Genomic DNA, 13226 nt, shown 5'->3' with positions numbered 1-13226 from the left:
AGGAAGAGTGGTTTCCGATAGCGAATGTAAGCGAGTGAGACACAGAGAGATAGCTCATGTATGGTAAAAGGTAGGGAGTAACCTGCAATGGTTGGAGAATGCTAGAGATAGACGCTGGTGGAAGTTCGGAAATAAAAGTTAAACGGGAGTTTTTCGGTGAGAGGGTAGGAAAATGTGACGTTTTCGGTTGGGGGAGAGGGGCAGGAGGAAATAAATAAATGAGAGTCGTGTATCACGCCGAGTGGCTAATCAATTAATGGTTAATTAACTCCTGTACATTAGTAGTATCAGGACATCATCAATCGGCAAAAAATGTCGATGATGTTGAAATCCTTCGCATAGAGTCACCAGGCTATAGCGTTCAGTCCAACAATTGGAAAATGCTTTAGCAATACATAGATAGTGTACCAGGTGATTTGGAAACTAGCTTTGCTTCTGCGATGGTTTATCTATCTGCTTCCTCGCCAACATCGTCTCTCTCTCTCTCTCTCTCTCTCTCTCTCTCTATCGCTCTCGCTCTCTTGCATTATATAATCTTCCCTCGCAAGGTACAGCTGAGAGTTTCAGCGTCATCCATCTTTAGGATGTGCTGGGAATACGTCCTTTCAGACAGCTCGGAAGCTATTGGATTACCATTTTAAAGTGCCATCAACAGGTGAAATGAATTACGAGGAACAAGATAATGAATTTATGGAAGACGTAGGCATCATTTTGTGTGTTTGTATGTGAGAAAAAGACACGAAAATAGAAGGAGAACTCAAATAGATCATCACCTAAATGCAGACTACAGTTTTACTTCTTCTTAATTTCACATTTTATGCTAAAAAGAAAAAAAAAACAAAGAAATGGATCAAAGCTAAAACAATTAGGTTGGCCAAATAAGGAAGATATTTATAATAAAACGCTTTTCAGGTTAAAAACAGGTTATTTAGAGAAAAAGACAGGTTATTTACAGTCCACAATACTAAAAGGTTTTCGTTCCTATTTCTTACATTAAATTATGACTTGCGGTAGTTATTGCAAAAGAATTTATTAATGAAATGTGAGCGGAATTATGTTAAATGTATTTTGGAATATATTGTCCCTGAAAATTACTCTTTCAATCTGAGAAAATTGTCAAAAAAATCATTGTAACTATTTTTCTCCTTCTGTTATTATTTTATTCATTTATTTATAGTTGCAGACACAACTCTTTGGCCAATTTATACTGAAACGTGTGACAGTTAAAAAAAAAAAAAAAAGATCAACAGAAATATGTAACAAAATAATGAGAAATGGTATATACCATAGTTCTGCTCCGTTCATAATACCGCTTTCGTGCTCCTTTCTTTCTATTTGTTCATGAGCTTCCTCATGGCAAAGCGGTTCGCGTACGCAACTTTGGCATGGGAACTCATGTTGCTCGAATCCCATGTTAGGCTGTAGATCAACGTCTCATATAGCCTCCCTGCTGAAAGAGACGCTAAACACAAAATTAAACCAGATATTTCTGTTTGTTCGTTATACATATATATATATATATATATATATATATATATATATATATATATATATATATATATATATGTAGTAGCCCAAAAATAGGTATACAGACCTGCATCTATCAAGTATGACATTTTAATTGATTAGAATAATGAATTCATTTGCTTCGGTTTGTTCCGAGCTTAAGGTTTAAGTAAAAATAAATTAAGAACAGATAAGGAAGAAACTAAGTCAATACCTGTATGCATAACAATAAGTAAATGATACAAACTGTCATGATCGACTAGTATGAAACTTTATACCTATTTTTGAGCCACTCTGTATATTATTTTGCAATATTTCAAAAAGGAAATATTAATAATAATTTTCAAAAATTGACTTTATCTTTTAATTAAACAAGTTCATTTGTCGTCACCCACATTTAGGATTAAGCTTAGTAATTAGATTTCTGAGCTTTTGGCGGCTATGACCATGTTAGCCCGTCGCATATGAGAGATGACGTTCCTCGGCGAGCACCTTACCTGGAAAATCGGGAATGAAGAAATAAATGGGGAATCAATTATGCTTGGTACCGTCTCGACAGTTACCTGGTGGGAACGAGGAAAACAGAGGTAAACTTCACTCAGGATAACAGATTTGAAGAAATTTTTACCATTTTTTAACCGAGTGTTCCCCGGGAGCGCTGACATCAAAGACGAGAGCCTTAGCATCTACTTTACACGGGGCAGTGTCACACATATTTGATAGTCAGGGTTTATACTGAGTTGATGTATCGTCATCAGTTCAAATACTTTTGCATTCAATCCTTCATTTCAGTTTTCTAATAAATAAATAAGTAAATAAATAAATAAATAAATTGTACGCGATTGGTGAAACTCACCCGATTCTCACCAAACTTGAAAGGGTGGCAGATCTTGACAAACTTAGTATGCGCACGAAATAGTATGGTGTGTAGACCCTTGGTTCTAGTGTTTTGAGTCATCAAATTTGGCTTCTGAACTTTGTCAAATTTTCACAAATAATACTCTAATTTTTACCTAAAACAAACATGAAAATAACTTGTTATTAAACTTCAATTTGATAGATAAGAAAGCAAATGTTGAAGCGATTGATTAGCTATAATGTAAGTACAGTGGGTACAGATTTGCTAAAAAGAAAAGAAAAATTTTTCTACAGTAGATGGTTGATTAGTTATGCTGTAAGTGCAGTGTGTAAGATTTACTAGATGCTTTTCTACAGCAAACGGTTGGTTAGCGGTGCTGCAAGTGTAGTGTGAAAACCTTAGAAAGATTTACTAAAAACGAAAGAAAAAGGTTTTCTAGAATAGACGGTTGATTAGCTATGTTGTAAGTGTAATGTGGAAACCCTACAAAGATTTGCTAAAGAGAGAAAAGTTTTTTCTACAATAGACGGTTGATTAGCTATGCTGTAAGTACAGTGTGTAGATCTTAGAGAGATTTGCTAGACACTTTTCTACAGCAAAGGTTGGTTAGCTATGCTGCAAGTATAGTGTGTAACCAGCAAAAGGAGAAACAATGTTTTTCTACAATAGACGGTTGATTAGCTATGCTGTAAGTGTAGTGTGCAAAATCTTATAAAGATTTGCTAAAAAGAGAAAAGTTTTTCTAGAATAGAAGGTTGATTGGGTATGCTGTAAGTGTAGTGTGTAAATCTTAGAAAGATTTGCTTAATAAAAGGAAAGAAGGCTTTTCAACATTAGATGATTGATTAGACTTTCTGTAAGTGCAGCTTGAAAATTTTACAAGTATTTGCTAAAACGAAAAAACAATTTCTCTGCAATAGACAGTTGATTAGCTATGTTATAAGTGCAGTGTGTAAATCGTAGAAAAATTTGCTTAAAAATATTAATGAAAGAGAAGATTTTTTCCACAATGGTAAAACAAACAAGCTTATGAATTATAAGATTTCTGATCGTATTCAATTCATCGTTCCATATAACGAAGATCATGTCCAATAGATTAATCCGAGAAAATTATATTAAAATTCGAGAAATAGGACATCTGGTTAAAGCAACTACTCTGCATAAGAAGTTTTCTTTTTTCAATTTTTCTCAATTGTGTTCAGGTAGCTACTTACATTTTACATGACAATTACCAAATTACAACTAGAAGTGCTTAAGCTCATTTGCATTTACTTAAAATACTGATTTCCAATTTGAGGCGTGAAGACCGAGCAAGGGAACGCAACCCATTAATAGAAATACTACTACATTTGTAATTACAAATACTATGAATGTTATAACAACGATGCTTTGAGTTAAATATCGTACAAACACGAAATAATTATTGAGAAAAAAAAGTGTGGTTCCATTAAGAACAAGGCTGTTAAAAAATAATATTGCATCTCAATGATATGCAGAAATTTTCTGGAACCCTTCTAATCCGTCGCCTTGAGACTCGGGGTATGACCGGAACTCCAAAAGGTCGAATTATCAGAATATATAGAAAAGTACGAATTTACAGTAAAATAAACCATCTCTGAACTCAAAACTGACCGCACTGTTCTTTACAGTAAAAGCAAATGTACAGTAAGCACTGAAAACTGCACAGTACAGTCAGTACAATAAACACGCACAATTAAAGAAACGATACTAGAGATGACGGAACACTAAAACAGATATGCGGTAACAGCAAGTAAACAACAATGCCGCGACGTCAGTAAACGACAATTGGTCTCGTGAGTCACCTACGAGTCGGGACAAGTCCGGCTCGAGCATGATCGGATCAACCGGAGTGGCGTATCAACCGAGGGCGAACAAGAGAGGTTCTACTGTAAATATAAATTTATTATTATTATTATTATTATTATTATTATTATTATTATTATTATTATTATTATTATTAGTAGTAGTAGTAGTAGTAGTAGTAGTAGTAAACATTTTATAAATTAATGCTGCATCTGAAATGGCAAAAGGAGTTACACCAACGTCAAGGAGGGGTGTGTGAAGTGTGCAAAGGTCACGAAGTGAAACGTCAGATAAAAAAGGTTAGAAACCACTAATGAGAAACACATCAGGAAGAAATCTAAAGAAATAAAGGAACACAGGCAAAGACTTTTCTTTTTAATCTTCTGGCAGGTGCGCTGCCGCAATACATGCTACCTTTTTGATTTTAGTAGTTTGCACGAAGGATCTTTGACGGAGAAGGAACGTCTTATAAACTTAAGTATTTCTTACTTAACAATATTCCCGTCTAATTTCTTCTGTTGTAACACCTTTTCACATACAAAGATACAAGTATTTTGCCCTTTATATGTTTCTTTACATACCGCATAGAGTATGGTGCGCATTTATTCGTGTGCCTTAAAAAGACGTGCTCACGGGAAGGCTTAGTAACCAGGGGCGTCATTTAGGGAGGGCAGGAGGGGGCAATTACCCCCCAAGAGTTTGAGGAACACATATACTTTAATCGATTGTCTACTAATATACTAAGGAAAACATGAAAGTCTTATGTCGGTGGTACTCTTGCCCCCCCCCCCCGAGCGAAGTCTGAAATGACGCCCCTGTTAGTAACAGCATTGGTTCAATCTTCACACACAGTCATTTACACGCGGTTGTATTCGGTTTCTTTCCAGAATATCTTCCATATACTAGTTCCTCTTACTCCCATCTTCGGCCTTAGTGTTGTCCTGTTGGATTATACTATACACATGATTCAATTTCGGTACAAAGTAAAGAAGAAATAGCCTCCAGCATGTTTGAAACGGTAAACAGTAACTAACGGTTTAGATCTAAAAGTGCATTACATTTGTTGCATACACTTTAAGTTATTTATCCCGCTGTAACCACCCACTCACACCCACCCACCATAACGTGCACGTTGAGCGTATTTATACAAAAGCATCAAAGAATGCTGTGCTTGAAACAGGAAGAATATAGCACAGCACTAGATACATATATACACATACACACACACACACTTAAAACAAATACCCTGCCAGCAAACAAGGTTAGAGCAGGCATTAATATCAGACACAATGGGGGTCCGAGGCTTTAGCAAATGTACAATTTAATCTCCCGTTAATGGTACACGGTACGCTGGTCACACTGGAGAACACTAATGCTGTTGTTAATTCTGAAGGAGATGAAGGTTTAAAACGTCCAGTCAATTTTCCATCGTGTTACTTTGAATAATGTAAAACAGTGGCAAAAGAAGGAAAAAAAATAACAATAAAAGACTATAATGCTGGGCTCAAGGGAAAACAATAAACTGGCTCGAGCGTTGTTTTTCATATTAAAACAGTTTTTTCTTTTTATTTTTATATCTTTCCATGTTTCTCTCTCTCTCTTTCTATGTAGTATTTCTTCTCATGTTTCATCTTCTCAGGTAATGGAACCTTGCTTTTTCTTTATCCCTCCCAAAAATGCCCTCCATCCACCTCCCCCAGCAAAACTTTTTCCTATGTAATAATGCTATAGTCCCTTGAGATGTTAAGAAGGGGAAGAGAAGGACGAAATAGAAGGTAACTTCTTCTTCTTCTTCTTCTTTTTTTTTAGAAAAACAAACAGAAAATAACGTTAAAAAGGCAAATTTTTATGTCATAAAGTGAAGCATAAATAATAAAAATGAAAAGCTTATTTTCAGTACGTTACCAAGTTTGTTTGCTGGATGATATATGCTAAGCAAAAGATGAGAGAGAAAAAAGGCGAAAATTCCAGAAGATGCATAAAAAAATTTGACTCGAATAATTTCAAAAGAAGTAATTTTGCTGAAATGTTTGTGAGTTTGTACGAATAATATTTGTATACCATAATGCAGGAAAATTTCATGTCAAGTAAACCTTCTTTTCTTATTATGCTAATTAACTAACTTAATGTCATACGGAATCCTAGTATTCGTCGCCACAGAAACAAATTCTACCAATGGAAATCATCAGGCAACAAGATTATCCAATCACAGTTGCTACCCACATTTACCTACTTCCTCTTACCTCGTATTTACCAAGATCCAATTCTGCATAACCCTTCCACCTTGTTTTTCACCTGCTAAAATATTTCTTACCCAAAACACTTTCCAAATAAAACTCTATAACGCACCGTGTCTATTTTCATTGCGATGGATGTTTCTGGCCAACGTAGGTACCGAAAGTTAATTACATGTTTGATAAAAATTGCTATAGCCAAAGAAGCATTCAACAAGAAAAAATCACACTTAACTGACAGGTTTAATATTGGATTAAGGAAGAAGTTGGTCAAATGCTAGATATGGAGCATTGGACTGTATGGCTCAGAGATATAGAGATTACGGAAGTAAGAGAAGAAATATTTACAGAGCTTCGACATGTGGTGTTGGAGGAAGATGGAGAAGATAAAATGGACAGAGAGAGCAACAAACGAAGATGTTTTAAAACGGATAGGAGAGAAGAGAACGTTTCTAGCCACCATCCTTCGAAGGAAGGCCAAAAGGATTGGACACATCTTGCGAAGCAATTGACTTCTCCACACGGACATACAAGGAAAGATGGAAGGAAAGCGAGGAATAGGAAGAACACAACTATCTTTCACTAGGAAAATAGAAGGAAATATTGAGAATTAAAAGACGAAGATGAAGATCGAGAAACGTGGAAGAAATATTTCTGGGCCCAAACATCAAACTGAAAAGAAAAAGCCATTATTCTCAGGTCCTGCCAAAGACAAAATACTTAATAATAATAATAATAATAATAATAATAATAATAATAATAATAATAATAATAATAATAATAATAATAATAATAATAATAATAATAATTATTATTATTATTATTATTATTATTATTATTATTATTATTATTATTATTATTATTATTATTATTTCTTATAAGTTTGGTGTTTTCCCCTTTCATTTTAGATCAAGACTGAACAAATTCGTATTTCGAAATACAGTATGTCCATTAGTTTTCATAAATGCTTGTGTGCCTATAATGTTATGAAAACAGATCGAGAAACGTGGAAGAAATATTTCTGGGCCCAAACATCAAACTGAAAAGAAAAAGCCATTATTCTCAGGTCCTGCCAAAGACAAAATACTTAATAATAATAATAATAATAATAATAATAATAATAATAATAATAATAATAATAATAATAATAATAATTATTATTATTATTATTATTATTATTATTATTATTATTATTATTATTATTATTATTATTATTATTATTATTATTATTATTATTTCTTATAAGTTTGGTGTTTTCCCCTTTCATTTTAGATCAAGACTGAACAAATTCGTATTTCGAAATACAGTATGTCCATTAGTTTTCATAAATGCTTGTGTGCCTATAATGTTATGAAAACAGGGTATTAAAGAACCATATTTTTAATTTACAGAAATACAATGACACTATGATAGATTGGTAAAGTATGATGCGTGACGTTCCTGGTTCGCTTAGAGGCAATATGAATTGGTAAGAGGCAACTTCACGTTGGTGGGTTTCTTTCGCTGATTTCATCCTCTTTTTTTTTCATATTCTCATCCCACCAAATTGAGCCATAATCATCAACTCTCATTAGTCATCTGTTTCCTTCAGCGTATAGAATATAAGCTTAAATCATAAAACTATTCCAAAACTAAAGCTGATCATAAAACTTAAGCTAGTAATCATATATTTAGATCATTTCTTTTTTTAAAATTCCATGATGGGTTCGCATTTTAGACAATTTCCATTTGTCGTTAATTAGATCTTCTTTAAAAAAATAGCGAGGATATTGTAAAATATATTGTAGGCTAGCTTTAAAAAAATGTCTGCTATTTAGATTAAGAATAGCAGTATACATGCAAGAAAGTCCATAATGGGTGATTTTTCGTCAATCGGAGAACACACGATGAATGATCGAAAAAGAAAAAAAAGATACAAAACATAAAAATTTTACTGTTATTCACTGAAACTTAAGGACAATTTATTCGTAGATTAATAACATGTCTGTCTTGATGCAGGTTTTAAGATTCCGGATTCTGACCACGTATACCGAGAAGCGGACATTAAAAATGATGACTCGTCTGGAAAACTGGCCAAGAGTAGGGGTACGGTCATCAGTGCGGATTCTACGGGCCAAAAAGCACCATGCCTACTGACATTCATAGGCATGGTGTTTGGAGCTGTATGGGGTCAACTAAATTTCAAAGCAAACTGTAAGGAAGTCTTGTCATCATTCCTTCAAAGAAAGACGGACCAATATTGTTAATGACAACCCTAGACACAGCGGTAGACCAAGTACTTGGACCACTGACGTTATCCTTGGAACAACTAGAGCACCTATTCTATAGCTCTGACCTAGCTCCAGTGACTTTCACCTTTACTTTGTTCTAAAACAAAAATAAAAAAAATATCTGGCTATTATTATCTGGCACGTGATTATGTCAAAACTGCTGCCTAACGGTGTCTACAAGAACTTGACACAGATTTCTATGTAAATGATATAGAAAACTTTATGTGCCATTGTGATAAGCGCTTGAACAAAAACTGTGATTACATCAAACTGTGATTGTTCAGTGCCCTCTATCGTCAGGTGTGTTAATCTTCCAGTTATGTCTCACACATAAGCCATAATAGACTTTACAACCTATTTTTTTCGATCATCCCTCGTACTAGTTTTTAAAATATTGTGATAAAAATAAGAAATAGAAGAAAAACTTTAAATAATATTAAAATTTAATTACTGAATTTAAGTATGACATACTTGCAGTATTCTGTAGTAAAGAAATTACAAAACAGAGAACTATGGACTAAACGTGAAGGAAGATGGTGAAAATTCTAGCATCAGCCATTTTCAAAGATTCTGTTCAGCATCTAAACTTTGCTAACGTGTTAAGTTGTACACTCTCTTTACCAGCAATAATTAGAAATAATTTTGACGTAGTTAACTCAATCATAGTTGGTCGCTAGTGATAGGTTCAATCTAAAGTATCTATCTGAATATATTTTCTTTCAAATTTAAATTATTCGGTCTATCGTAATTAAAGACATACATACTATAATATTTTGTAGTTGGAAGTACAGTAAATACTTTCTTTGTAATTAATACATTACGCATATCTCTATTTTATTTGCTGATCAATGACAAAAGATAGCTTTACAGCAATCATTTTGTTCCACTAAATTTTGTTTATCTAAACCTATTACATTTATGCATTCATAATCACCACTTTATTTTGTTAGTATTTTTAAATACCATTGTAATATTCCGCCCATGGACCAGTTTATAAACAACCAACACGCTTATATTTACAAACAACACCATGTGCGAACTACTTCAGTGGCAGACACCAGCAACACAAATAAGAAGGAATACCAGCGCCACCACCAAACTAGAGCAGTTATAAAACCAAGAAGATCTCAACCACTACTGTCAGTCTTTGGCTATTCACTTTCACTCCTTTAGCTTTCTTGGAGCTCTAGGAGCTACTTAACTCAAAGCCTTTAACTTGCTCGGAGCTCTGTGGAGATTTTTCCTTAGGCTGCTTGGGCCTGAGGATACCTCTCTTTACCCAGTTTTAGTGAACTGTTTATATTAGAGTGATTTTGTATTACATAATTTATAATAAAATTCGGTAATGGCAGAAACGTTCCGTGTACGTATAATTTACTATACCTTAGCTCTCCCTATACCTGCATAAGCAGAATTTTGCAATATGCAACACTGTTTACGTATATTTTCTTGAGTTTATAATCTTTTTCCTCTACTTTACATTTGTTTATTTATTGTTTGATTGTTGTTAGCTTGGCAGTCTATTTTAAGAACGAAATTTAGTCCCTTCATCTCTACCCTGAAGAAGAAAGTCACTATAATGCTTTAACACCCAGTCAGTTAACTGATCAATTGTAAATTGTGAAATTGAGGTAGAAATAAGATTGTGATCTAATGATTGCGTTGTATTGACGTATTGGGCAGAAAGACGGACATTACAAAGCAATGATCAGGAGCACCTGAATCGCATATTTAGAGAAAAAAAGAAGTTCCAGTAATAGGAAAAATATTGAGAATTGATGAATAAAGGAAATAGGACCATTTTCTCTTTCAACTTCGAGACAGAGGAATATCATAACCAATGCCTCCATCACGATGCATAACTTAAATGTTTATGAAATTTTCTAGGTAATAGGCAGAAAATTGAGAGAGGAAAAGATTTTTTAAAAAATGGCTTGTAAAACATTTTGATAAGAAGGAAGTGTTAATTAGTTAAATTAATCTTTGAGCAAGTAAAGAGTAAATTTAAGTAATTTTGTTGGTTGAATTTAAACTAAATTGTACAGACAGTTTGTAATTTATGAATTGATCGATTGATTTATATAATACACCCTTTGTCACCAACATACTTTATAAGACAGGTCCTGCAATTCAAAGTAGGGCCAGAATTTCTGGGTAAAGAAGTACAATTTCCAACGGCTACAATCCTGAGCATAATAAATTTTTGCCCCAGTATTCGAGTTACCAAAGGTTACCAAAACAGATTCAAGAATATGGCATTGATAGTTAATCAGGTACTTGTATGTTGTAGTAAGATTGTACGTTTAGCTTCTTGTTAAGGTCGTACAGAAATTATTCTCCACGCAAAGGTATGCATTTCGGCCACACAAAATGACAATATAAAATCACTCACAGTTTGAAGTTATGTTTTAGTTTAGAGATTCGATATACTGTTTGGCAGTTTATTCTAATACGTTCCATTGTCTTTGATGAATATAAGCATGGTATAGCAAATGCCATGTATGAACTATGTAAGTATTTCGTGATTAATAAAACACAGCAAAGGATACGATTTCAAACACCAATGAGGTACAATTGTGTTTCTGAGACAAAATTCTGAGATACAATTCTCAGATAATGTTCAGTACATTGGCTGAGAAGAAATTATTGTCATACAAATAAAGCTAGGAATTTTAAGAGCAAATTTTTGCTTAAGAAAGGGAAGATGTTAAAAAATGGATAAAAAAGGTTCAAAGTTTTGAAAAAAGAAGTGTAACTTTTAAATGTCAATATTCATACAAGCAGAACGAAAACTAATCACATACTATATAAGGACTACAAATTTACGTTTGCATTAACCGTGACAAGTTCTGCCTAAAACACGCCCCAGAACGCAATGCCATTAAAGTCTCAAGTCCAAAAGATTGTTTAAATAGATCATATTTTCTTTTTCATTTTTTTCAGTGATGCTGCATCTCTGGTCAGTAAGGGGATATTTGTATGTGGAAAAGTAATCAACAATTGCTGTGATTGCCAGTTTGATGCTGTTATCTCCCTTTACTTTCTATTCAACGCCTTTTGTATACCGAGACTGCTGAAGCGAAAGTAATGTTATATTGGACACTTTCGGTGCTCCTTGTTTAATTATTATGAGAAAAATGCGGCAAACGACCCCCCCCCCAAAAAAAAAATGAAAATGAGAAAAGGTTATGATATTGACAAAAGTTGCAGAAATGCTTGCATTAAAAAAAAAAATGTGCAAAAACGTGCAAACAAAACACAGTTAGATTTGATTATTTTCAAGACAAACTAGTTTGGTCGTTTTAATAGAAAGAAAAAATTAAGGTACAGCACCTAAAATTTCTTAGCTCTACATAAAAGTGGTTGAAGAAAATGACAGAGAGGAAGACTAATATAATTACGTCCCACGGTTACTCCAGTGAGGCTAAAGAGGACTGTGGTGATGAGAAATGAATGAAATGATGGAATAAAGAAAGTGGAAGGAAACGGGAGAACCCATACACGGTGTTTGTCCACCACACAGCTTACTTGGCGCGAACTGAGATCGAACCAAGGACTCCATGCATCAGAGGAGAATGCTCTACCACTGAACCACCGCGGCCCCTAAGTGGTAAGATGAATTAGTTAACAAAAGACCAAAATACATTAAACAACTTGGTTTTCTGTACCTCATACTAAGGATCGGAAACATACAGTACGTATAATGATAACAATAATTTTAACAGATACCTTGTATTGCACTTTTTTCTTTCTTTACACTTCAAGGAATATTATAAACTCATTTTGAAACAACTGATAACATTTCTACTTTATATAAAATGGCCCACTTTGTTTTACGTTTTCTGTCATACTAGTTCACGCACCCACTGTAAGTGCGTTTCTGACGCTATTTAAACATGACTGCGTTACTAATAACCAAACTTACAGGCGTGCAACATATAAAGCTCGAAAACCATTCTACACAAAAGGCTCCATAAAAATACAATCACTTTTCTTTCTGTACTCTGCACAGACACACACACACACAATAAAAACCATCACAGATTGTGCTGTTAGACGCAAGAAAGAGTGTTTAGACTGCTTTCAATATCAGCTTTCCGTCTGAAATGCTCGTTGCAAACCCAAGTTTTCAAATATCACCCAAAGAAAAAACACCCAAAATGGCCAATTTCGAGAGGTTATCTTCTTCCTTGAATTCAACGCAAACAAGATTTAAAACCTTCCCCCAGCGAAGCTTACTAACGATCTCATTATACGGAAAGCATTTTCTCTTTCTCTCGTTTGGAGAACAGACACTGCTTCCTAGGTAGTGTTAAGTTAACTACTTTTCCTTTCCTTCCCAAACCTTCTAAACCAACAGCGTTGCCACAACTACAGTACTACGCTTTTCCCTGCCAATCGTTCACCCTTTTCTTTTGTTCAGAAACGACTTCTAGCAACTACACAAGTTAACATTTGCAATTCCCCAATCGAATGGTACTTTCTGGTAATAGCAGTGGTGCCAACTTGAATATATTCTGAACACGTACGACG

General features: G+C 34.2%; 1 protein-coding gene across 2 annotated transcripts in view; it reads right to left on the bottom strand.

The window, feature by feature from the left end:
* LOC145664069 (nephrin-like) overlaps positions 1-12917 on the bottom strand; it is a 727167-nt gene extending 714250 nt beyond the window's left edge. Inside the window, exon 1 of one of the 2 annotated variants that reach the window (XM_081730409.1) lies at positions 12619-12917. In XM_081730409.1, coding sequence (XP_081586535.1) covers positions 12619-12649 — 31 coding nt within the window. In that variant the 5' untranslated portion in view covers positions 12650-12917. The remainder of the gene's footprint in view (positions 1-12618) is intronic. The other variant, XM_081730410.1, reaches the window with a different exon arrangement.
* Positions 12918-13226: the final 309 nt, after the last annotated feature.

This window comes from Thermobia domestica, chromosome 11, assembly GCF_964235325.1.
Source record: "Thermobia domestica chromosome 11, izTheDome1.hap1.1, whole genome shotgun sequence".
NCBI classification, from domain to species: domain Eukaryota; kingdom Metazoa; phylum Arthropoda; class Insecta; order Zygentoma; family Lepismatidae; genus Thermobia; species Thermobia domestica.
The sequence above is the reverse complement of the archived record's forward strand: the minus strand, read 5'-3'. Positions and strand labels throughout refer to the sequence as shown.